Source organism: Macrobrachium nipponense, chromosome 20 (assembly GCF_015104395.2).
Source record: "Macrobrachium nipponense isolate FS-2020 chromosome 20, ASM1510439v2, whole genome shotgun sequence".
Lineage (NCBI taxonomy): Eukaryota > Metazoa > Arthropoda > Malacostraca > Decapoda > Palaemonidae > Macrobrachium > Macrobrachium nipponense.
In genome coordinates this window covers 74,870,752-74,898,279 of record NC_061089.1, presented here as the reverse complement: position 1 = coordinate 74,898,279, position 27,528 = coordinate 74,870,752, and the positions used below count along the sequence as shown (strand labels likewise).

General features: G+C 37.6%; 1 protein-coding gene across 1 annotated transcript; it reads right to left on the bottom strand.

The window, feature by feature from the left end:
* LOC135195238 (protein Aster-B-like) lies at nucleotides 1-27,402 on the bottom strand. The gene is made up of 9 exons (XM_064221506.1): nucleotides 27,252-27,402; nucleotides 14,405-14,573; nucleotides 12,954-13,118; nucleotides 11,373-11,494; nucleotides 10,242-10,434; nucleotides 8,829-9,026; nucleotides 5,733-5,889; nucleotides 4,513-4,639; nucleotides 1-734 (listed from the first exon to the last, which is right to left on the bottom strand). The coding sequence occupies exons 1-9, from the start codon at nucleotides 27,258-27,260 to the stop codon at nucleotides 483-485; spliced, it is 1,392 nt and encodes a 463-aa protein (XP_064077576.1). The 5' UTR covers nucleotides 27,261-27,402; the 3' UTR covers nucleotides 1-482.
* Between the last annotated feature and the right edge of the window lie 126 nt (nucleotides 27,403-27,528).

Genomic DNA, 27,528 nt, shown 5'->3' with positions numbered 1-27,528 from the left:
ATGTAATATTTCATTGCCTGTTCTGCTGGAAATAACAAGATAAACCTCAAAATCTACTCTTACTTGTTAAAAGATTTGTTCATAAGAGGCGACAAGTTTTATAACAATTTACTTACAGTGCTTAAAAATTAAATTGGATTGTACCTCAGGAAAGAAGTTTCTTGTTTTCTGGGAACCATTATGTAAAATACTATATGTAGTAGCATTTCATCTCAAACTATGTGTCCCATTTTGAATAGGTTTGGGTTTCCATCTGAATTAAGGTAGAAGTCTTATTAGATGTAGAAATAAGGATTCAGTTTTAACACTAGATCAGTTTTTTAAACGTTATTATTATTATTTTCTTTTTCTTTTATAAAGTGAGCAATAGCTTGGCAATCATGTATTTATTTTTATTTTTACACTTATATCACATCTAAAAAAAATGAGATAAAATACACAGTATAAACTCCTGACAAAATTGCCATGGAATTCCTCATTCTCTATCTCAAACCTTCGTCACAATCCTCGCTCGTATTGGCTCCTGATGAACAGTGCTCCTGATGCGTCAGTTGCTCTTCTTCCATTTTGTCAGAGCTATATTTCTGGGCAATAATCTCGAGTTGCTCTTCTTTCCAACTGTTGTCTTTTAGCCACTTTTGCTTTAATTCTTCGCTCGTTTCTTCCACGGCCGACTGAGAGATCTCCTCTTGTAGTCGAATCTTTTCGATCATCCATTGGAGAGTGTCCTGAACCTGCCAGGATGAAAGGAAAGCACGAGTTTCAGCTCTACTATGATCAGAATAACATCCCCCCAAAACTCATGCATGTTATGCCATGTAACAGACCTACGCCTTAAGGAAGGGAAGAGAGGACGTTGCCATATGTAAGGCACATACACCTGAAAAGAGACTAGAGAGCTAGGTCGAAATTGGAGTCAAGTTTTTATGTCGTCCTCTAACTTGAAATAGTCCAAGGTTTGCTCTTGCAATGAAATTCAGTCGTTAGTAGTCCATAGGTGAAAGAGGATAAGAAACGCCGTTTATTAATTCCAATCTCTAACAGAGAAAGCTGTGAAAGATGACTGTCATTATTTTGCTTTCGAGACTGAAAAGTAATGAGATCATTTTGTGGAGGACTGTTAAATACAGAGATTAACATTCCTGTATTTAACAGATCAAAGGAGAAGAATTTCGTAGGAAATCACATTAAATGATTTCCTACGAAGAGCTTAATTAGAAGGAAAATTGTATTGACGAATAAATAATCACGAAATCCGTTTTACTACATTTCGATTAGCTCGGTTTTTTCCATTTTTGGGAATTCTGGCAAATTTTAACAAACCATTTGAACGACTCAACATTATCGCTCATTTGACGACTGCTGTTGCTGCTAACGCTTGAGTAGCAGCGATCGGCAACTACGTCATCACTTTGCGCTTAGCTGGTCACGTGATACATGCAGCTACACAAGGTCGGACGAACAAATCAGTACGACTTATGTTGTAATGGCCACAGCAAGGAAATTTTTTAACATAAATTTGAAAGAAACTGATGTTCCCGGCGCTGCTTATGTGTTTAGCAGTGTGCAAGATGGTTCAGTATGTCAGCTTGTGAAAATGCGAGAACAAAAACACATGTTATGAAGTACTGAATGAAATAACCAGAGGGGCTCCGAGCGTTTCTCGTGGGTCAAAATCCTATATATACGTATATATATATATATATATATATATATATATATATATATATATATATATATATACTATACACTATATATTGCATTAGTATATATTTATTTAATACAGTAACTCAACTAAGTATGATTGAAGTCATTGTAGAATTAACGTCATATACTGACCTTAGCATTATAATTTATTATATGGCCTCATATATATATATATATATATATATATATATATATATATATATATATATATATATGTGTGTGTGTGTGTGTGTGTGTGTGTGTGTGTGTGTGTGTGTGTTTTATCTCTATCTCTCTCTTTTCTAATTTAAGATACAAAGTACTCATGTAACCTTCTACTTGTTTGAAGTGTGAGGAGTGTATAGCCTCAGGATGTCAAGAGGACATTATTATTACCATTGACGGAGGTAAATGGTACCAAAAGAAAGTGGGGAAGATGTCCGACCTGATTGATGTAAACACGCGCATGCGCACTCGCCCGACGTTCATTTTAAGCAACGGGGCAGTTGCCGATCGCTGCCATTAACCAAGGCTACTGTGGCTACTTTTACTACTTCCGTTACACCCTCGAACTAATCAACGTTAGTGCCACTTCTGTTAAAGCTGTTAATAGTGTTATGAGATTCAGAACCTTTGTCCCGGTGTTTTCCTGGAATAACTTTTTTTCTGTGCATTTGACAAAGATATCACTTAGCCATAGTATACCTTATATCTCTACCTAATTTTCAGCAGCATTTTTTATTACTTACATTAGAAAAAAGTATATTCATAAGAGTAAAATAAAGCAGCCGAAGCCAGTGGCGGAACACACTAATGCATGACACCTCCCACAAGGTGATGACGACAAACAGCTGTCTCTGCAATTTTGAATGAATACTCATACCTTGTCAAGGCTTCAAGAATGGCGGCTATGATAAGTCATTGCCCCTGTGGTTGCAGGACAGCTTTTGTGATTCGACTTGCACAATTGTTTAGAAGTGAGGAGACCCGTGGCAAAACCTACGTAACAGCCAAATGAATAATAGGGCCCCTTTTTGGGTAAGGAGTACACCCACACATCTAAGGCTACCAAGTTTTCGTCATTTGTTGACTTCTATAAGGTTCAGAAAGAGAAAGATAATTATATATGTTCTATGTATTACAATGATTGTCACTGTCATATTAGGAAAAATATTAAAGGAATTATGACGAATACCAAAATTTTCTTCACTTTGTTGACTGATTTTTTATCATATAAATTATATAATTTTTCAGTGGAGAAATAGTGATAGATAGTAATTTCTCGGATTTCTTGTGGAAACCCTTTTCTTCAAGGATTTCAGCACTCGACCTCATGGGGCATAAATGCTATATACTACTACTACCACCACTATTACAAAGTGTAACCAAGGAGTACTGCATTGGTTGTATTTCATTGTTGCCAGAGGTAGAGACTTTCGCGAATAGCCAATTATCCATTTAGAATGGGCCAAGTTAATGACGTCATAAGTTACGCCATTATATCTTCGAAAGACATTCCTCTGAGTTTGCTGGCGATGTCTACAAGAAGTCGGCGTTACTCTTACAATTACCCGAAATATGCAACTTTCGTAATACAGAATGCAGTCAAAAATTAGGTAGGTATGTAAGATACCCTGTGACAAAGTGTCATCTTTGTCAGGTACGTTGATAAAATTCTATTCCGAAAAAACACCGGGACACCGGCTGTGGATCTCATAGTAACTCTCGTAATACTGCTGCATAATTAATGTATTAATTACATTAGCAATTTTGTAACCTTTGAAAAATTGCGTAGGTTGCTGGTTTTCTATTTACCTTCACCCGGTATCAAAATTATTCTCTGGAATCAATTATGATAATCCTGAAATAGAGCAAAAAAGTAAAAGATGCGCCGAAATTTTTTCGGTGCAATCGAGTTTTCTGTATATACAACGTGTAATGCTGTATGAAACTCTCACCCAAGCCTCATGAAACTCTTAGCTGCGGTCCATGAAACTTTCAGCCATGGCCTAGTGGTGGTCTGTGTTGTTGACACCTATAGTGGTGCCAGACGCATGATCAGTTAAAGGATTAGGATATCTCAAAGACTTATTAGTTCATCCGAAGAGATCGTGTGCTCACTTATCTCTTGGAGCAGGTTCTACTGATCATTCACAGTGTCCTAATGCTTTTGTCTAGTTTTCTTTTAAACTCTTCTAAATTGTTGCTGTTTACAACAACTGGTGAGAGAGAGAGAAATGAATGTGTATTGTAAATATATACATATATATATATGATATATATATATATATATATATATATTATCATATATATCTATATATATATATATATATATATATATACATATATATATGTGTGTGTGTGTGTATGTATATATAATACGCATTAAGCTACAAATTATTATCAACTAAAAATTCCCCTTCAGTTAACATATATTAAAATATATTAATTCTGAGGTAGAGCGAATTAGATATTAATGCGTATATTAAAAGACATATGTAGCTTAACACACACACACTGAAGTCACTAGGAAACTGTAAAAAAGAAAAGACAGAGTGCCAAGTACTTTCGTGTATTTAACACATCTTCGGGGCACAAAAGTGGTTGCCACTATGTCTTTTCTTTTTAAAATTTTCCCAGTGTCTTCAGCTAATAAACAAAATCACGTGCTTACATTTGTGATTTCACAGTACACACACACACACACACACACACACACACACACACACACATATATATATATATATATATATATATATATATATATATATATATATATATATATATATATATATACTTTCCTTGTCTTCAAAGCGAAATACTTACGTCTTTGAGGCTACTCGATGCCTTCGCAACTTTAGTCTTCCACACTTCCAGTTGCGACTCGTGTAGCCGCTGCTGCTTGTGTAATATTCTCGCCACGTCTTCCCAGGACCTCTCCAAACTCAGGTACCTGAACCGCGAAAGGAGAGACGCAGTTAACATTATTTTTGCCTTAACTCATGTCAGTTTCTTGTACACTCATAAGCGTGTTCCGTGTAACTCAGACAAATACTAGACTTGCCGTCAATGAAGTTTAGTTGTTCTGAAATGTAACGCCGTTCAACATTAATTTCAGCTCTACTTGCAAAGGGAAGCAGTATAGTAATCCTTCCCGGGAAATAAAGGAATATTTTTTTTTTTGTTATTGCTTGCATTGATGAGTAGCATTCCCATATACGGTTTGAAAACCCTCAGGGCATACGCCTATGAAGCGCCCACGATCCCACATATAATTTTACATAAACATGTTTTATAGATTTCCTATTAAAAAAACGCGTTTGTATCATGAATAACAAATGTTTACGTAAATCCGCAAAGTCCTTTACATAGAAATTTACACACATATACACTTACGCTCCATAAAATGTAATATACAGTCTCTGATGACACCTACAATAAAGTGCACTCGTGCTATATATAGCTTCTATTGTATGAAAAACAGAGCGCGAAGCAGAATATATTGAGTTATCAGTGCGCTTCGTGTTCAGTACAAAACAAATGCATGAGACTGTATTGTATTGTGGTCTTTCTTGAAAATTGAACACACCAAGCAGTAATGAGAAAGCAAAGCTCTAAAATTTCCTGTTCTGTGAACCGCCATACTTAAATCGTACGTGGTAAATTACCAAGATTGGCGTGAATGAAGCTTGTGCTATCTTTATGGTGTTTTGGATTATAATCATGACTTTTATAAGTGCCAACGACCTATCATTGGGACCGAAGGAGATAAGAAAAAAAATAGGGGGGGCGGGGGGAGATAATCGTGAGGAAGGTGAAATCATGTTCAGAAACTGGTCGAAGAATCCGCATCTTTTTCCTGTTTCCCTGCAGTCAGGTATGGCGGGAAATTGAAGGCCAAAGGACTTCGGGGTCACTTTTTATTTCTCTCTTCCTTTTTAAGTTCGTCCTTGGATATAAGCACGCAAAAAGGAATTAAAATAATTCAAACAATTCTCGCGAAAGTTTAAAAAATAAAGAGAGCTTTCAGTTTCGAAACTGCTTACCTCGGCGAAGGTATGTGTACAGTGGGATTGATAAGAGCCGCCATTTCCTCCAGGTAGAAGAGTCTTCTATATAGAACGATATTTCCCGTTACCAGGGTAACCAGGGCGATCATCATGACTGCAGCTGTTAGTGGGTAGTTCTTACTTTCTGCGTCATCTGAAACGAAAGAAAAAAATAAGTAACGTGCTGGATGACGAGACATTACCGAACAATGCTTTTTAGCAGTTTCCGCAACACCTCAATTTTATACTTTCCTCTCGACGATGAATGAAATTTCTCAACGATGTCTGCGATAAAAAAAAAAAAAGTAGTTCGTCCTGAGTCGACTGAGTTTGTGGGTGTGTTAGCTTTTGTTAGATAGTTCCATTTCTATGTAAATTCATTTTTGTATTTTGCTTTTATAGTTTTATTTTAGCTTAATGTTTTTAAACAAACAATTTTATTCCAGACTATGATGTGCCAATGTCTTGGGACACGAAACGTTTCAATAAATCAATTATGTGAGCTGTTGTCTTGCTGGAACACCTTTTTTTTAATTTTTTTTAATATATTTATTAATATATAATATTATATAATATATATAGATATATATATATATATATATATATATATATATATATATATAATATATATATATATATAATATAATATCCTATTATATACCACATGTGTGTGTGTGTGAGCTTTTGTCTTGCTGGAACCCCTTTTGGAATATATATATATATATATATATATATATATATATATATATAATATATATATATATATATATATACATAAGCTATATATATATCGTATCTACAAATGCATACACACACATATATATATGTGTATATTATATATATATACATATATATATATCAATCATATAAATATATATAGATATAGGCGCTTATATATATATATATAATATATATATAGATATATATATATATATATATCCTTTATATCATATATATATATATATATATATATATATATATATAAACGCATATCTATATTCATAATATAAATCATGGCAAGCTTTTCCGGAAAATATCAACAATATGGATTCAAGCCTCTGAATCCATATTGTTGTTCCCGAACAAAACTCCATGTCATCATTAGATAGAATTTGTGTAGTATATAATGATTTGAAATAAAGAAAACTCCAACAATCAAAAGGCAAAAATATTTTGTTCAGCAATTGCAATGAAAAGCAGAGAATTTGGTGATTTATGCATGGCTTATTACCATCATATACAGAGCATCTGTATATGATGGCAAGGTTCTCTGGTGGGAAAGTACACTTTCGTACATTCCAGCAGGTTAGGTTAGGTCAAGTTAGGGTAGGAAATGTTGGTAGTAGGTTAGGTCAAGTTAGGGTAGGTAATGTTGGTAATATTGGGGGATAATGGAAATTTGGGTGTGGAAAACATAATAAGATTATTTTCAAGAAGATTCTATGGTTATTTTTTAAGATATAGCGTCCCGCTTTTTTCAGGGAAGGATCTCTACTCGGTTGCAGTTCGGGAATATGCCTCCGGTTTGGCAGCTTGTGTTGCGCCTTCGAATTTTTTCGGGGACTGAATAATAGCACGAATAAAAAACTAAGTAGGTACTCCACCTGTGATTTTAGTGTTTTCGGCAGCGTCTGCGTGCGGTTAACATTTGAAAACAGCTTCATATAATCTGAGTCAAATATGAGTAATAATAATCTCTTCTTGTTCGGTATCTAACCAGACAGTGGCGGCTCGTCAGTAGGCGCTGTGGAACTGCAGCACCCCCCATTCATTTCATATAATATGCACAAAATTATGAATATGATAAATTAAGTATAGGTTATCAATAATCCTTGAAAAATTATTATTATTCTCTTGTTTTTATATGAAAAAATTGAATTGAAACAATATGTGGAACTGCTGTGCTCAGCAGTTCCAATTTTGCATGGAGGGTGATAATGTGGTTGCCATCCCGCGCGTAAAGGTGAGGGAGCACTGCCCTCTCAAGCAGTGTCAGTCTTGCCGTTGGCGGAGAAGGTGTGTTTTGAAATTCTTCAGAGCTTAATCAATATGTACTATTAGTGATAGTGATCAAATTAGTGACGATACTGATGATATGTAATGTAATGCAGCATAACCAACTTAGTGCCGAGTTGCAGTACTAAGTGGGGAAAAAATGATAACCACATTAAGGTCAATGAGTAAAATTCAAAATAGTAGCTTTCGGGAGCGGTTCTGCTGCCTTCCTCGGCGGGAGAGAGAGAGAAAGTGTGTGTTTGTGTGTGTGTGTTTATGCAATTAATATCAAGGAATTTGAAAAAAAAAATTATGTATAAAGACCACCCCTATGAATGATAGCGACGAGCCGCCACTGTAACCAGGTATACCAAGCAACGACTTTATGACAAATTATTCGGTGTCCACTGCGTAAAATTCTTATTTACCCTGTACTTATTACTGCTTGTAGTATATATTTCATCTAAGATTTACTTGCTATGGGGTAGCCTGATATAATTCTTTTGTCATAAATGCATAGGGCGAAAAGTCTCTTGCACACAACATTCCAAACGACTGGGACAACACGGTATGTGAAATGATATATAAAAAATACAAGTAGAAAATGAAATCGAGTTTTTTTGTAGACCGTTTAATCAACGGCACCGAAAATAGATCTGTCTTTCGGTGGTCTCGATATAATGCTGTATGAGCCGCGGCCCATGAAACTTGAACCACGGGCCGGTGGTGGCCTGTCTAATATCGTTGCCAGACGCACGATTATGGCTAACTTTAATCGTAAATAAAATAAAGACTACTGATGCTAGAGGGCTGCTACTTGGTATGTTTGATGATTGGAGGGTGGATGATCAACATAGCAATTTGCAGCCCTCTAGCCTCAGTAGTTTTTAAGATCTGAGGGCGGACAAAACAAGTGCAGAAAGAAAAAGTGAAGACGGACAAACAAAGGCATCTCATTACCTTTCTTTTACAGAAAACTAAAAACTTGAGACAGAAAAGTAATGGGTTAACGAGGAGCCCCAGAGATGAAATGAGAAGACAGTGAATTAGTACAGACTCCATTTTCTCTTCAAGAATGAGAACAAACCATTTTCTAACCTTGTTTGTGAGCCTTTTTGCTTCCTCTTGCTTTCGAAGGACTGCGTGATCTCGCCCTCGGCGATGATGCTCCAGCCGCCCTTCTGCGCTTTCGGACAAGGCCTGGATTGTTGATTTTCTCAGCTTCGGCGGTGAGTCTGGATCCCAATTCCTGCATCACGCCTTCGATACCAATGCACGTATTCTTTTCGATCATGGCTGCAATATAAGGTTTTTCCTTCAGGAAACATTTGGTGGGAAAATAACCTAGACATTGGTGTCGGGGTGCAGGCCCGTACCCAGAGTTTGTTTATGGAGAGGGGTAGTTTTCCCCAAACCTGGACCTTTCCTTCTATAAATGTCATTGCATATATAGGTATATACAAGATGAAATACTTGAAAATTTTAAGTTATATTAAGAATATCAAGAAGAAAAATTGGGTATGCGGTCTATGCCCTGCTACCCGATTAGTTGTTATTCAAAAGCACTAACTTTGGTTAATAGAAAACTTACTCAAAATTGTTTACAAATATGGTGGCCTATATCATATTCCTATTATCACTCTTGTATTTCCTATTACTAAAGAATAATGTTCATGTTTAATAACAAAATTTATAAAAATATAAAATAAAAAGACTTGCCAAAAAATAAATAAAATTGTTATGTATTACTTTGTAAGTACAGTTCAATGAAAAGGATAGTCACAGAAAATATGGACTTCCAGAAATGTGTGTGTGGGGGGGGGGGGTGTTCGTTCGCACCACCAACACACCCCCCACCCCCTCGGTACAGGCCTGGGGGTGGGGGAGGGAGAAGATCCAGAATGCGTTTATAAGTGGTGTTGATCGAGATGAGCGTATATGGTATTTGTTCCAGAGGGTTATGTATGTCCTGTTTGCAAGTAATTTCCATATATCCAGTGATATATATTACGATAACGTACAGAATATATATACTGCATGTATGTGATATATATATATATATATATATATATAATTATATATATATGTTATATATATATCTTATTATATATATGTCATATGACATTACCGTGATTCATATACGTACATCGAGCTACAAATGTCCTTTAATATCTAATTCGCTCTACCTCGGAATTAATATATTTTCATATATGTTAACCGAAGGGGAATTTTTTAGTCGATAAGAAATTTGTCGGCTCACGGGCGCGAACCATCGAATCCAACAAATTCAGGACACACAGTGAAGCGTCTTGAATGTGTTGGTTCGATGGTTCGGGCCCGTGAGCCGACAAATTTCTTATCGACTAAAAAATTCCCCTTCGGCTAACATATATAAAATATATTCATTCCGAGGTGGAGCGAATTAGATATTAAAGGACATTTGTAGCTCTCTCTCTCTCTCTCTCTCTCTCTCTCTCTCTCTCTCTCTCTCTCTCTCTCTTTGTGACTGACTTTTGACAAAGCCCCAGAGAGTTTTCTTGAACTTGACCGACGCCCAGCACACTACGCTAGTCTTGGCGTCATCCTGTCGGCAGATACAGAAGTGTTTCACGACGCTGAATGCGTCTGCGTAAGGAATGCCCGAGTTCAGTACTTCCGACTCGACGATGTAGACATCACCAGGGCTGCTCTGTGAGAGAAGAACCTACAAACAAACCAGAGCTGGATTAGATGCCGTCCCTGAAAGTGTTATAGGTTGGAACAAAACAAAAATTTTCAGTGATACTAAAAAAAAAAAAGAAGTAATTGAACAGTTTCTACTTCCTGGCACTTGCATTCAAACCCTTGAACTGTCGATAAAGTAAAATTACAATGAATTCTTGATTTGTTCTTAAGGAGCTTGACACTACAACTTATCGAGCATAAACGCAACGTCTTGAATAATGTGACTAGTAATAAGATCTGTAATCAAAGAAAGTTGCAGTACATAATCGTCCGATATCGCAAATGAGTGGAAAATAACACTTTAAGTAATGACTAATTCATAATTGTTTTAAGATAAGATAATGTTTTTTCTAGTGTTAAATGTAACCATGCAATCAGTATAAAAATTGCTCGAATTTCATGTATGTATGTATGTATGCTTTCTAACTTGATCAAACCCTAATATTCATTTCTAGAACAGCGCTATAATCAGGGATCTGAAACCAAGTGGCTCTTGAAGATACTTCTCGACGATGTGCTGAACAAATTCTAATCGCCTCAGTGGCGTGATCGATATGATCTTGGCCTGCCACCTCGATGGCCGCGAGTTCGATTATCGGTCATTCCACTGAGGGGTCAGAGAAGTGTATTTCTGGTGATAGAAGTTCACTCTCAACGTGGTTCGGAAGTCACGTAAAGCCATTGGTCCCGTTGCTGAATAAGCACTGGTTCCATGCAACGTAAAACACCATACAGACAAACTGAACAAATTCTAACAAAAATTGACAATTAATCAGGATATATATTCTCATTGCAAAAAGTGGTCGGAGAACATTTTGCTGATGTAGCATTTATTTTTAAACGTAGACTAACTGCCAGGCGAATGTCTGCGCTAGCACTTAAGCGTGCGAAGAAGCAGTTACCATAAGAGATCATTACCTGGTTTTCCGTGACGTAGGAGACCTTGGGTGAGAAGCTCGAAGGCGGGAGTGTCATGGTGTAGGTCATCTGTCGGGTCTTGACTCCGTCTTCTCTTTCCTGCCACTGAGTGCAGGTGATGTCTGGACAAGAAACGATTGGTGGATGGATTAGTACAGACAATGGCACCTCTTATTTTACGTAGTTGTCATTTATTGCTTTCGGAATGAAGACAATGAAAGCATCGACAAACGTATAGAGAACCAACTAGGCCCACATAACATTAACATCAGTAAGATATGCGTCATTATCTTGATAAAATACATTATATTACTAGCGGCAAAATGTCGAACAAGCTTTGTCGACTACTGGCGATGCTCAAAATAGAATAGGTATCACTTCCACAGGAAAGGAGGAAAGATTTATTTTAGAGAATATCATTCCCGTCTAAATGGAGATACTAAGATGGCGGGGAAAGATTTGTCTACTATCTCTCCAGTCCGTTCTCGCGAAAACAGTTTAATTATATGTATATATATATATTATAAATTACCGAGGTTTTAATTTGAGACTTGAAAGGAAGTGACACTATACTCTGTTTTTTTCCATCTGTCCATCCGCCTGTGGTGGTCCCGCATGGTAACACTGCGTCCCGGGCTTTAGATAGTTACGCTATGTGTAAGTTTTAGGTAAATAAAAGGTTATCTGGGTGTACATTTGCAACTGAAAAGTGTTTTGATAATTTACTGTATGCGAATTACACTGTTAATATTCGAAATAGGATATTGTTATTATTGTTGAATGTAAGCTGAGTGTAACTATCTAAAGCCCGGGACGCAGTGTTACCATACGCAAACACAACAGGCGGATGGACAGATGGAAAAAAACAGAGTATAGTCAAGTGGGAAGGATCAAGGACACATCAGCACGGTTGGAAATGGATGAAATAGACAATTAATCAGAATATATATTCTCATTGCAAAAAGTGGTCGGAGAACATTTTGCTGTTGTAGCATTTATTTTTAAATATCTGAATTTGAGAAGTCGAAATAAAGAGAGGGGGGGGGACTTTTTATAAATTAGCCTCATGACCTATCGAGTCTAGTTCTGTCTTTGCCTCGTCAGCTCTCCTGATCAGTGAATGTCAGTTACCTTTTAACATGCATGACAAGCAGCAGCATTTTCCTTTCGCAGCACTTTAGACCTATATTTACACCTTTTAGAATTTTTTAAACGTTATGACCATCTTTTCTCCTCTATGTACATGCATATATATATATATATATATATATATATATATATATATATATAGTATATATATATGCATGAACAAGTTACAGTTTCGTGGCTGCAACTTTGTTCGTATATACGTACATAACGTTTTGACCTTTTAAGGGAATTGAAACCTAAGGGATATATATATATATATATATATATATATATATATATATATATATATATATATATATTGTGCGAATATTAGGCCGTTTATATATAATCAAAGATATCCTGATATTGAGATATTCACACTGGAAGAAAGAGGCCTTTTTGATATACCGCTGCACAACTATAGAACCCGAACCTCAATGAAATCAGCCTTACCACTCGTCTTCTTCGCGAGGTAGACGTCAGTCATAAACTGCTCTTGGACGAATAGAGTCGTGAAGACGGAGTCGAGGGGCAGATCCACCACCACGTTCAGCAACTCGGTTCCCACGTGCTGCGATTCCAAGGGACAATTGCCGGTCGGGGGCGTCTTGCTCTCGGCTGTGGAGAATGGAGATAACAGGTTCCCTCAATAAGGGTTTACAGTTCCTCGTTGGACGAGTGGTTAACGTGCTCGCGTACCGATACGGTACTCTCGAGTTCGATTTCCCGCCGCTCTGTCAACGTGGATTTAGAGGAATTTGTTTCTGGTGATTAGAAATTAGTTTCTCGATATAATGTGGTTCTGATCCCTCAATAAGCTGTAGGTCCCGTTGCTAGGTTACCAATTGGTTCCTTGCCACGTAAAAATATCTAATCCTTCGGGCCAGCCCTAGGAGGGCTGTTAATCAGCTCAGTGGTCTGGTTAGACTAAGATATACTTAATGAGAGTTTACGGAATCAATGTAAAGGCACGAGAATACTCATTAGCATGAATTAAATATATTATCATAATTGTTATTCATAAGGAAACAATCAAATGCAAAAAAGGCCTAAGCTTGTGAAGCAAACTTAGAACCAAAGAAAATTAATGAATGGCAGCCATAAGCAAAGGTGGTAAATAGAAAAAAAAAAATCGAAGTTGTCTCAGAATATACCACATTTGCAGAGTGATAATAAAGTTTTCATAAGTAGAAACATACCTCAGATAAGGTATTGAAAGTAAATGATCATCATCACTTTCGGTATCTCGGTATCTTCAGACAAACTTTTGACAGTATGGAAGGAAAATGGATGAGGGTGCTCATCATGGAGTTATCTAAAATAACAACTGGTTTAGGTACCGCACCAAAGGTGTCCTTTGGAATAGTAACTGCTTATAATTATATTCATTTTTTTCACGGGCTTCAGGTTCATGTCCCAGAGATAAATGCAAATGAATGAAGCAATATGCAGTTCTTTATTGACGGTTAAATTCAGAAGGAAAGAAGGAAGACCATTTAAAGATATCTATGTTTATCGTAATTCCTTACCCAGTTTTCGGTACTAGGCAAGAAATGTAAAACTGGCGGCAATACTGGGATTGTTGTCACTCCTACTAAGACATTTGTAAAATTAGTAACCACGCTTGCTTACTACCATTTCTCCTACGTCGTTTTATTTTTAAAAATAGTAGTTATAAGGTAAGACAGTGGTTCTTAACCTAGGGGACGTCAGCAATTTCCAGGGGAGGTGCGAGCCCTAGGGAAAAAAAATCCCTAATTATATTCGTTATTCTTTTAAGAAGTGGGAGGGAATTTTACTCATAAATGCAAGGGGGCCGTGAAAGAAAGGGCCAACTCTTAGAGGGGGCGTGGTAATAAAAAGGTTAAGAACCACTGGGGTAAGAAAAGGAAATTGAAAGTTACCCATTTTCGCAGCATCGAGCTCGTCGGCGACTGGTTTGTCTTCCCTCGAACGACGTTTCGGCCTGACGGGAGCAGCGGCGACGCCGCTGGATGACGACGGCAGATTTCGGGAGTCGTCGGGGAAATTGCTCGGAAAGAACAGCCTCTCCTCGCCTCTTGGAGTTGGGCTCTGAAGATTAAGTTGAAATTTAAAGAAAGCTGTTAAAAAATGCCCGAAGTCTCTTCGGCGTATCCGAGTTCTCTGTACAGCGTATAATGCTGTATGAAAAACTCGCCCACGGCCCATGAAACTTTCAGCCACGGCCAGGTGGTACCCTGTGTTGTTCAGACGCACGATTATCGCTTACTTTCAACTTAAATAAAAAAAAAATACCGAGGCTAGAGGGCTGCAATTTGGTATGTTTGATGATTGGAGGGTGGATGATCCAGGACACCAATTTGCATTCTGCAGCCGTCTAGCCTCAGTAGCTTTTAAGATCTGAGGGCGGACAGGAAAAGGGCGAACGGACAGACAAATAGTTTTCTTTTACAGAACACTAAAAAGAGATTGTACATAAATTGTAATATGAGAATTATTGGAAACCTTATATGAAGAAGTCTTGTTACTTGATATAGTTAGATTTCGGTTACTGATAAAGTATTATTATAATGAGAATTGTTTCATGAAATAGGTAACTTTTTTTTCGTAACTGGTCGTTCACAGGAGGTACTCAGTTCTAACCGTGCAATATTAAGCCCATGAGCACATTTTCAGATCATAGCTTCCATGGGGCATGCCCTGGAGCAGGGGTGGCCAGATTTTTGGACTCCGAGATCTACTCTAAAGACTGAAATTCTTTTACGATCTATCATACTACAATATCTCATAATACGTGGGATACAAAAAATTTCAGATATCGCCATAGTACGATAAAACATGAGTTCAGTTGCCTCACTGATATATATATACATACCTAATATAATATATATATATATATATAATATATATATATATAGAACATATATATATATATATATATATATATATATATATATATATCTATATATATTTATATAATATTAATATATATCAATGAGGCAGCTGAACTCATGTTTTATCGTACTATGGCGATATCTGAAATTTTTTGTATCCCACGTATTATGAGATATTGTAGTATGATAGATCGTAAAAGAGTTTCAGTCTTTAGAGTATATATATATATATATATATATATATATATATATATATATATATATATATATATATATGCATGCTTGTGGTTTTGTTTGTTTATATAGAACTCTGATCGGGAACGGCGATCGACCAAACAAGTGGCCGCGGTCGACCTCTACCGTGGAGCATTTGTTATTCCGTTATTCGAGAGTCCACCTTTTAGTCTGAGTTCGTCTAGACCGGTGGTCCCCACCCTTTTCGACTTCACGGACCACTCAAGAGAATTAAAAAAAATTCTGCGGACAAGTACATACATCCAGGCATGCATTGGCATTTTATTAGTCCAAATAATTATCAAAAACAACCAAAGGCATAACAAAGGCACATATCCTCAACATATTTATTTTTTTAGCAATTCAAATTTCTAAGCGAGAATGCCACGTAATTATAATATATGTTATATGTTTCACATTATAAAAAGTAAATTGGTTTAAAAAAATATCCAAATCAAATGCATGCCATGGTGGTAAAAAAAATAGTACTGTAGAAATGGGAGTCATGGTGACATATTAATGTATTCAAATGTATTGCAACAAACTATCAATGCACTATCAATATACTTTGGTTTCTGTAAGGTGTTTAAATACCCCAGACATATCAAATATTAGAGCCCAGTATGGCCACGGAAATCTTTCATAATTAGATAACATAGTTATAACACCTTATTTTTCAAACATCTTGATATCTCGACGTATATCCTTTGCACGCTTTTGCCCTGAAACAATTTATTTAGTTTCAAGTGATCCTTCTCGAACTTACTTATAGACGCAGTTCGTACAGTTATGGGTTGCATATGAGAGACATCTATACCATACTCATTTTGAGGAATAATTTACCCGATATGATTAAGTGAGAAGGAAAATATCTCGATTTAAAATTAGAGTGAAGGATGAGGCCAATTTATGATGATGGCAAGGACAGTGGGTCAGTGATACCACAGATATTGGGAGATATTGCTACAAAAATGTGACGAGGAAAGTTTTATTTCTTTAATTTATGTGAACAGGAAATTCTATCACACACATAGTAGGGCGAAGAAAGTTGTGTTCTTAAGAAAGTCATGTTGCAAGCGTAGGCCTATATTTCTTTTGTTACAACTTGCTTGTCAGTTGAACAAAGGTTAAGATGAACACGAAGACATGTGACGTCATTAGTCATTTTTTCTTTGTAATCATTTTTGTTATAATATTCGTTCCTCTGAGTGTTAACTGACGAAACCTACTTTGAATTGTTCTTTGGTAGCTCTCAAAGTTATTCTCCGTAGGGGTTAGTGCCTTCAGTGCACCTCTTCCGGTGCAATGTAGGTATTAATTTAAGGTTCTTTGCAGCGTCCCTTCGGCCCCTAGCTGCAATACCTTTCCTTCCCTTTATTGTACCTCCGTTCATATTCTATTTCTTCTGTCTTACTGTCCACCCTCTCCGAACAATTGCTTCATAATGCAACTGCTTTGAGGTTTTCCTCCTGTTACACCTTTCAAACCTTTTACTGTCGATTTTCGTTTCAGCGCTGAATGGCCTTAGTTGCCCCAGTGCTTGGCATAATGCCAAAAAAAATCTATATCTATATATAACAACAGATGAGCTTATGACTCAACGTTCATTAACCATTACGTCACATATCTCTATGTTCAATTTAACCATTGGTTAACTGACACGCCAGTTTTAACCTCAGTAGTTTTCAAGATTTGATGGCTGACAGAAAAAGAGCGGACGGACAGACAAATTGCCATTTCAATAGATTTCTTTTATAAAAAGCTAAAACTTAAAAAACAAAAACAATATACTTACAACTCAACACAACGTTTCCTGAAAACACAACTTGGTCCTGCTATGCCCCAGACATAATTTCCTTCTCACCTAAATAAAAATAACACTTTTCCTATTACACACATACATACATGTATACGTTTGTTACAAATATAATAAAAAGGATAGTAAAACGATAGAATGCTACCGAGGCCTCTCTCCACGAGGCTGGTAGTACTAATCAAGGTTCATTTTGTGTGTCTGGTACTTACCGAACCAGAAAGGAGCGATAGTATAAAAAAAGAAAAAAAAAAACTGACGACTACTGCTGACGATAATTTCATAATAAGGGAGAGCAGTCTGAGTCTACGGCTGTAGTACAACTTTTCATGCTTTAGCCTTGAAGGATATAATAGTCATTGTCATCGTACGCTTAACCATCTAGTTTTCCTCCAAGCAGAGTCTATTCGCCATTGAATCTATCCTTTAAAAGAGATCTGGAAGTCAACGTAAGATTTCTGCCTAATGAACGCCTGGTTTTCAACTTGATTTCGTTGTTTGGGTATGAGATGACAGCGTTGCTATTTCTTGTGATCATTTGAAAGTGACATTCACTCTAGTTACGAAGAAAGATGGTATAGAAAGGAACTACTATAAGGATTTGCTTGTGTGCGCGCGCGCGTGCGTGCATGTGTGATTGTATTTGTGTGTGCATACTTGTTGCAAACGTTCAATTGAACTAAAGAATTCAATGAAGAATCATTAGAGTAGGGGGACTTTTGTTAACAATCATAAATTGCTCTTGAAAATGATTTCTGAAAAATTAACCATCACAAACACAAGTCGGTATGAAACTCTCTCTCTCTCTCTCTCTCTCTCTCTCTCTCTCCGTGATTAGTGATCTCTTCATTCTGTATTTCCCATTACCTTCTGTTGTTACTTCTTTCCAATGAACGGCAGAATACTATTCTTTGGAAGCTTGAATTTCAAGTCAATGGACCCTGTGGTGGTGGGCTTCTTCTATATGAATGAGGTTCATCTTTAGAATAATAATAATAATAATAACTTTGAGACTACAACGGTCCCCTAGAAAGGCTAAAAAGGTTATAATAGAACGGACGATAAAATAGTTCATGAAATCAGGAAACAGAAAACTTCTTAATGGTATCAAACATCTGGTGTCACATATCCTAAGAAACGAGTGGCCACTGACTTGAAATTCAAGCTTCCAAAGAATATTATGGTGTTCATTAGAAAGTAGTAACAGATAAACAGACAGAAGAGACTAGTAAATGGAAAAGAAAAAAAAATAAATGGACAAACAACTGAAAATAAACAGATACTCGTAAAATATAAAGAGATTATAAAATACACACTGTTAACAGTCATTTCACGTTCATCTATTTTTACTCACAGCTGTGGCCATTGTTATTTCCTTTAAGGAGAAAAAGGTCAAGTTCCTGAATACGCTATTTCGAAAGAAGAAGAAATACACTACCTGGTCACGGTTTTGTGGTCGTGAAAAAACATCATCGTTAACAACCGTAGTTATTTTCTCTCTCTCTCTCTTTTAGTCCTGTTGCAATATCACGTACATTACGCCCACAACACGCGCACACACACGTGCACATGCACGGTATGCTTTTGCCATGATTGGTGGGTCTCAATAGTCCCTTTCAGGTGTGCGCATTCCTGCTTCAGTATACTTTTGATTCATTCGTGTCCTTTGGCATCCCTTGTGCATAGACAGCATGTCTAAAAGATGACCAGTCTTTGGGACATTATATCATATATATGTATATATATATATATATATATATATATATATATATATATATATATATATATATATATAAGCGAATCCCACAGGAAAATGATAGTAAAAAATTCAAGCGCTTTCGTCTTTACTCAGACATTGTCAAGGAATGTCATTGAATCTTGTTTCATCAAGTCAAATAATTAGAAATGTTCTAAATTTAAGTCTTGGTTTATTTAAACTTGATGCTTTCATTATGAAAAAAGTTGTAGATAAATATAAGCAACAAAATTAATATTTTCAGTTTTTACATGTTTTGGACTGTAAAGGTACTTTGTAATTTCGGTTAGGGTCAAATCTGTTTAGGTTTGTGACCGTGTGATGTACGATAATCCTGGATTATCTCTGAGTAAAGACGAAAGCGCTTGGATTTCTGTCTATCATTTTCCTGTGGGATTCGCATATATATATATATATATATATATATATAATATATATATAATATATATATATTATATACATTAATACAATTAATATAACATAATAATATATAATATTATAATAGTATATATTATATATATATCTATATATATATATATATAGATATATATGTACACCTAGATGGATAGAATAATATTAATATAAACCTCAATTGAAGCATTATACACTAAGCATGGTAGTATACACATTAGATTCCTTATTCCAAACGGAGTGATCTTACATGCACTGTCTTATGTAAATATAACAATAAACGTTTTCTATGCAAAAATACAGTCTCTCTCTCTCTCTCTCTCTCTCTCTCTCTCTCTCTCTCTCTCTCTCTCTCTCTCTCTAAACTTATTGAATGCAAAGCAAAGCCTTAAACCTAAATGAAGGAACAAATGAAGAATTCAAGACCTTCGGGGCAAGAAAGAGAGAGAGAGAGAGATTTCAGCAATTTATAACACCAAGAGACAAGGGATAACTAAAAATCTTTCAGAATCTTTCCTGCTATATTTCGGTATATCAAAATATCTCTCGTGGAATATAGAAAATCAACGAAAAATCCAGAGAGAGAGAGAGGAGAGAGAGAGGAGAGTATATGAACTGGATACTTCAGATATGGATTCCATTTTGAAGAAAATGTGGCCTTACTTGGCCTTGGCAGCAGCTGTTGTTGGGACATTGTTGTCCAGATGTTGTTCGAAATACGGAGGAATAGTCATCTTGTTTGCTGTGGCTGCCTATTCGCTGGTGAGATTTCTCTCCTGACTGATGATGATGGAGCTAAACAGCCCAAGGAAAAGGAACTGAACGAGAGAATTGCGGCCTTGCGAGACGCCATCCAGTGCCAGAGAGAGCAGCGCGTGAACTTGGATAGGACGATTCTTCAGCTACAATAGAGGCTCGACTACCAAGAAGAGATGCAAAAGCGAAGAACGCGTTCGTGAAATCCAGATCACTCAGGAGGTGTTGCAACAGCAGGCCTTGCAAGAGAGGGCCCACTCTCTCGAAGCTGAAACGGTGTTTCTGAAAAGGGAGAACGACCGTGAGAATAGGGAGAAACGGCAGCTGGAAGACAAGATCCTCAATATGGCAGAGGAAAATCAGGAGCTGAAGCATAACGCGAAGGAAATCGGGCAGAGAAATGATGCCCTATGTGAGGGGATAAGGGAACTGATGGGCAGTTGGCAGAGGCAGACTGCCTGCTTGAGAGGCTCGAGAAACTCCTACGACAGAAGGAGAAAGACCTGCAGCTAAAGATGGTAGAAGCGGCGCGGATGGCAAGGCTCATCCATGAACAAAAAGACGCGACCGAAAAGCGGGAATCCGACAGGAAAGACCTCGAGTTGAGGTTCCAGAACCTGCAGAAGGAAGTGGAAGATCTTTGGAAGGAAAACTGTGGACTCCAGTGTGAAGTTGAGGTGGCGAAACTCAAGAGGAACGAGCTGGCATTGCCTTCTAGAGGAAGGAAATCGTCGTCTGGAGTCGCTGGAGAGGAAGGCCGGTGTCTAGGGCGAACGGAACGACCAGCTGGAAGATAAGGTTGGACAGCTGCGAGGAGCAAAGGACAAATTGGTCTGCGACCTGAAAAACCTTCACGAGAAATAAGACGCCTGGAGGAGGACCACTGGAAACTACAAAAGCTGCTTTCGATCTTCAAGGAATGGTGCGATCAAATCTACGCTGGCCTCACGAAGACGGATCAGATGTGAAAATTTTGAGGAGAATGTTTGTTGTAGGGAAAGTTTGATGTTTATCTTATAATAGTTTGCTTTGTTAACCTTGAACGAAAATATATATGTTAAAAAGTTTTCTTAGAGTTTTATTGATTCCTGGAAGGGAAAGAAAAAGGGGAAGATTATAGAAACAGTGACGAAAATGAGGGGATTCATGGAGGTGCTGGGAGAAGAACCAGGATTTAGAGAAGCCCCTGGAAAATTGAGAGGATTCAGTAGGATTCATAGAGTGCCAGGAGAAGAAGCAGAGGATTCAGAGAGGCCTCAAGAGAATTGAGAGGATACAGTGGCATATTCTGGTTCTAAGGCACAGCATAGGTGTTGCGCTCTGCAGGGACTGGCAGACGAGGCCTGCCAAGGATCCTGGGATGGGTGGGCGATGTCTGCCATGTGTCCTGGGACAGGTGGGCTGGGCCTGCCATGGGTCCCGGGACGGGCGGGCGATGTCTGCCATATGTTCCGGGACAGGCAGGCCAGGCCCGCTACGGGTCCTGGGATGGGCAGGCGATGTCCACCACGTGTCCTGGGACGGGTAGGCTGGGCCCGCCACGGGTTCCGGGACAGGTGGGCAATGTCCGCCACATGTCCCAGGATGGGCGGGTGATTTCCGCCACGTCCCAGGACGGGCGGGCCAGGCCTGCCACGGGTCCCGGGACAGGCAAGCAATGCCCACCACATGTCCCGGGAGGGCCGGGCTTGCCACAGGTCCTGGGACAGGCGGGCTGGGCCCGCCACAGATCCCGGTATGGGCGGGCCAGGCCCGCCACAGATCCTGTGACGGGCAGGCTGGGTCCGCCACGGGTCCCGGGATGGGCAGGCCAGGCCCGCCACGGGTCCCAGGACAGGTGAGCAATGTCCACCATGGGTTCCCGGGCTGGCCACAGGTCCCAGGACGGGCAGGCGACGTCCGCCACAGGTCCCTGGATGGGCAGGCCGGGCTTGCCATGGGTCCCGGGACGGGCCAGCGATGTCCACCACAGGTCCTGGGACGGGCCAGAAAGGCCCACCAAGGGTCCCAGGTCGGGCGGGCGATGTCCACCATGGGTCTTGGGATGGGCAGGTCGGGCCCACCATGGGTCCTAGGACGGGCCAGCAATATCCGAGTAAAGCAATTTGGCGGACCAGCAAATCATACACCGCCGACCATAGGTTGGAGACCACTGGTCTAGACTAGAGTTTTCTCTGTCGGCTCCTGGTTCCTAAGCGCTCACTCCACAAACACAGTTGCGAGCATACTGCATTATGTACGTAAGGTGCATAGTTTTATTCCCGTTTTATTTACTTTACTCAGGTTTACCTAAACTTTACTTTATGGTACTTTACAATATTTATTTTAATTCATGTTTACAACCCTTTTCTGCAATAATAACCACGAAAAATCAAAGATATTTCTAAATTAGATATTACAAAATATTTAACTCAACCCCCTTTCATTCCTTTTCCTTTATACTTTGACATCCATTGTTTGCCAGGTTAACAACATTCTTAATTTTTAGGGCTAGCCTTATATATTCCCCCCAGTTTTCTGTTAGGGGATTTCAGGGTCTCTGAATTAATGTCCTGATCTTGGTGTCCTCCTCCACTTTGCAGATTTTACACACGTCCTTATATTTACCCCGGAAGTTAGCCTTCAAGTTCAGCATATTCAGTCTGGCTTTCATTATCATACACGCGTCCTTTGTTTCTAGTTCCCCTATGTACCTCTTTTCCCAGAAATGATCTATGAACCTCAGTTTCTTTATTTCTTTCCTCTTTTCTTTCTCAGCCTCTTGGCTATCTTGATTCATTCTTATCTTCATTTCCTTTTTCAGCTCATTTTTTGTATATTCTCTCATTCCATTAGTCTCTATATGTTTTATATTTGGTACATATGGCTACTAAGCTTTCTGTCCAGCACTGTCCATAGGGGACTCTTAATTGATCTTCTACTATTTCTTTGATTAATCTTTTATAATGGGGAAAGGCATTATTTTCTTATATTCAATTCTATAGGCTACTGGCCATGTGCCGGACTCCACTATAATTCCCCAATAAGGCGTGGTCCTTAGGTTGTTCATACATTCCTCGGAGGATCCTGTATTGCATTTTCTCTGGTCCATTTAACTCGTTTTACGTCACGTTATTCCATGTCTGTATACATATATACATACATATATATATATATATATATATATATATATATATATATATATAATGTGTGTGTATTTGACAGTACTGTCAATGTATAGCCATGATTTTCATATAGGCTGAAATCTACGATTACCTGTTAACCCAATAACCGATCATTTTCTTTGTAAGATTAATTGCTACACATTTGAAGACATTTGAGCACGTGTAAACCGAGGGAAAAATGTTTATATAAGGAGCATTTCTCTCTCTCTCTCTCTCTCTCTCTCTCTCTCTCTCTCTCTCTCTCTCTCTCTCTCTCTCTCTCTCTCTCGGTAATAGTCACTATCAATATCTAATTATAGAGTACCGAAGAGAGAAAAACCTCAAATCAAATGAGGATGGTGAAGGTGATGACGACAATAATGATGATGATAATGATGATTATTATTAGTAGTACTGTCGGCCAAAAAACTCGTGGCAGAGTTTCATAATTTTTCGTTCACTTGCCTGACGCACGATTCATGCCTTATTTATCAATTATTCTTTTCAAAGATGGAAGAAATCGTATGACGTTAAAAACAGTCACTGATATCTTTAGAACATTATGTTATGTTATTGTGTAAAACTATTTTCCATATAGCAAAATTGACATGAACGAAACGAAGTGATAAAAAAACGTCATATCACAACCATAGATATACATTACCAAATAGATAGGAGACACCTATCACTAGTAGTATCGCATAAACAAGTCCTTAAATTATCATTTCAATATTAAGTTGAAGGTAGTTGAGCTATTCCATTTGTTAAATTTTACAGAAAACATTGGAATCTCACAAAATGCTATCAGATTTAAAAACAAAAAGAAAAAATAACGATATCCTAACAGTGTGAACCAGGCGACCTCACTCTATTGCTTTTGATGTTATGTGCACGGGAATCTAATGTCAATGTGTCATTTATCGGTCTAAGAAACATCCCTTGATGAGCGAGAGACAATTATCGCACTGCATTCGATGCAAGTTCCTGTTGGAGAGATATCAAGAAAGTTTAATAAACCGGAGAGAATCATACATAGATGAATCAAATTGTTTAAAGAACGGCAAAATTTAGAACATGGGCCTAGAGGTGGAACACCTCAAAGCACCACAAGAGAGCAAGTCAATACAGTAGTGTAAACGTTGCTGAGCAACATTCATTTGTGAATTTTGAATTTTCGTGCATCGTCACGACATTGCTGAACCAGGAATCATGACTAGCTCTACGCTTATGACTGGTGTCTGATTAATACTTTAGATGGAGAGGAAGAGATTTTAAATCTCCACTTGAAATCTTTGATAGGTGTCTAATGAATAAGCAAACGTATCTTTGATGGATGAGAGATTCAGTTAGAGATTCAGTTTTTGTTTTGTTTTTTATCGGTGGCCAGTGAATGCCACGGGTAGGGAGGGAAAGTTTCAAAACCTAAAGAATACATTTTATTGGGAGATACTTTATTAACATCGGCCTAATCCCTCCATCACTCCTATATACGCCACCTCCGCTCTCTTCTACATCTCAGGCGACTCGAGCCGACTTCTCACTACGAACTCCATCGCTTGAAAGCATCACTAATGATAACGGTTATTTTAAAATTCCCCGCACCGACAACGGGCGCCTTAAAATGCATGTTTATAAAATATTTTCTGTTCAAAGAAACTTTATCTTTCATTCCCCAAAATATGTGCATACACTCGTGTTACACCCTGTAGCCGTCAAAGAGCAACCCTTGATTAAAGCAGTCTTAAAAAAAATAAATAAATAAAAACATGAAATAGACTTAAACGAGAACGCCACCTTTCATATTCTTATCCTTTCAGCTACTTATAATATGCTTATGGTAGTAGGTCGAGGTATACATGTGAAACTAATTTGAATTAATTTCTAGTTAGAAGAAATGAATAGCTACAGAAAGATCAACCTAAGAAAGCTTTAATGAAAGCAAGCCTTTCTTAATGTATTCGTCAGTTTTGACTCCCACAGCTTTCCAACGTGTCCAAATGAAACAGGGTGATATGCAAGGAATTCGATAAAAAATAAGACTGAATTATATTCGTTTGATTTTTTTTTTTAATAGCTAGGTCTGAGTTAATTATGTTAAGCAATTATGAAAAGGATAAGAAGAATGGCGACCAGGGCTAATAAAACAAGAATAACGGGAATAATCAAATCAAAGCAGATAAATATATATTATATATATATTATTAATCTATATATAATAATATATAGATATATATATATAATATATATATATAATATATATATATATATATATATATATATTATATATATTTATTTAAATATTATTTATATAGTCGTTTATCATGTGTGAAAATCAGAAGTCCAATTTAGGCCCATTATGTCATGCAGACTATTTTATTGATCAAAGGACAAAATTAGTTTAATTAAACATCGTTTTCAAAGAATGTTAACGCCTTGATGTATTGTTTATCGGCTGTAGGAGACGAAATGACAACACCCCAGTTCAGTACGATATGTTGAGTCAAGACTTGAGCGGCAGCAAAGTCAACTTCAAAATGCTTTAGGTATGCTGTCACGAAGCTAGAGTTGAAAATAAAATCGTGGACCCATCGGTATATATTTTCCTTACTTTGCAAAATAATATAATAATAATAATAATAATAATAATAATAATAATAATAATAATAATAATAATAATAATAATAATAATAATAATAAAATGGGATATGCCAGTGAAGCTCCCTGAAAAGGAACCTGGAAAAACTAGATTCCGAAGTAGCTCCAGGACTCATGCAGAAGTGTGTACTGTTTCCAGGAGTACACACTTCCGCATGAGTCCTGGAGCTACTTCGGAATCTTGCTTTTCCAGGTTCCTTTTCAGGGATGTTCACTGGCATATCCCGTATTATTATTCCGAGGATGAAACCTATTCATACGCAACACGCCCACAGGGGCCACTGACTTGAAATTAAATCTTCCAGAGAATTTGGTGTTCATTAGGAAGAGGAAAGACGAGGTAAAGGGAAATACAGATAGAAGAGAACACACTTGATAAAAGATAATTAGTACATTAACAAATTGATAAAAATGTATTTGAATGCAAGAGAACAATATTAGGGTACTGATGTATTGGACTCCGCTTGGACTTCTGGAGTTGCAATTTGGGAGTCTGTTGGAAACATTAGTCATCTGCCTGAACTTCTGGAGTTCCAATTTGGGAGGCTGTTGGAAACATTTGTCGTCTGCCGATCTTTTAAAGGATGACCAACAGACTCTGAGACCTCAGAAAGGTGGATAATTCCAGTGCAATGAAGAGATTTGAACTGTTATTCATTCCCAAGCTGGAGGGCAAGAAAACTTACTCAATAACAAACTTTTTTTTTTTTTTTTTTTTTTTTTTTTTTTTTTTTTTTTTTTTTTTTTTTTTTTTTTTTTTTTTTTTTTTTTTTGTCTCCGTAACTTTACACCGACTATGTTTATTTCTGATCGCGCTGGATAACGAAGTTTCACCTAGGGAATTTTTTTTTTTCAGTCGTCTGATTACACGAAACATGTATATAAGACGTGATGAAAATTCATGTTAGCTTGTAACTTAAATAAAAATTCTCCTCGTCTTCAAAAGTCGAGGGTTTATAAACGTCTACTAAATTTCCCTTTATGTCGACGTCATTTTCACTTGATCCTCCTGGGAACTTGCCTCAGAAAATAGAACAGTCGAAAAGCCAAGTGATAAACTCGAACTCTCTCATTCCAAATAAAGGGTAAGGCTATTTCTAGACCTACCTCTGCCATGCCGCCGTGAGCCTGCCTTCCACAAACGTTGAAACAAGTCGCCTCAGAATCTTGGTTGAAACCCTTGGCATGTATGTAGTAGTACCTGTAGTCTCCGGGCGCTATCGCTTCAGATAAGATACTGACAGTTTCAGGACGCCATGTGGGTCTTATCTATCACGTAAGTTATTTTGTCAGTGCGAAGTTATGACACCACAGATAAGATAGTTAACGATTTTGTAGAAAACGCAAATATGAGACGAAGGCATCCGCTTTCGTTGATTCATTC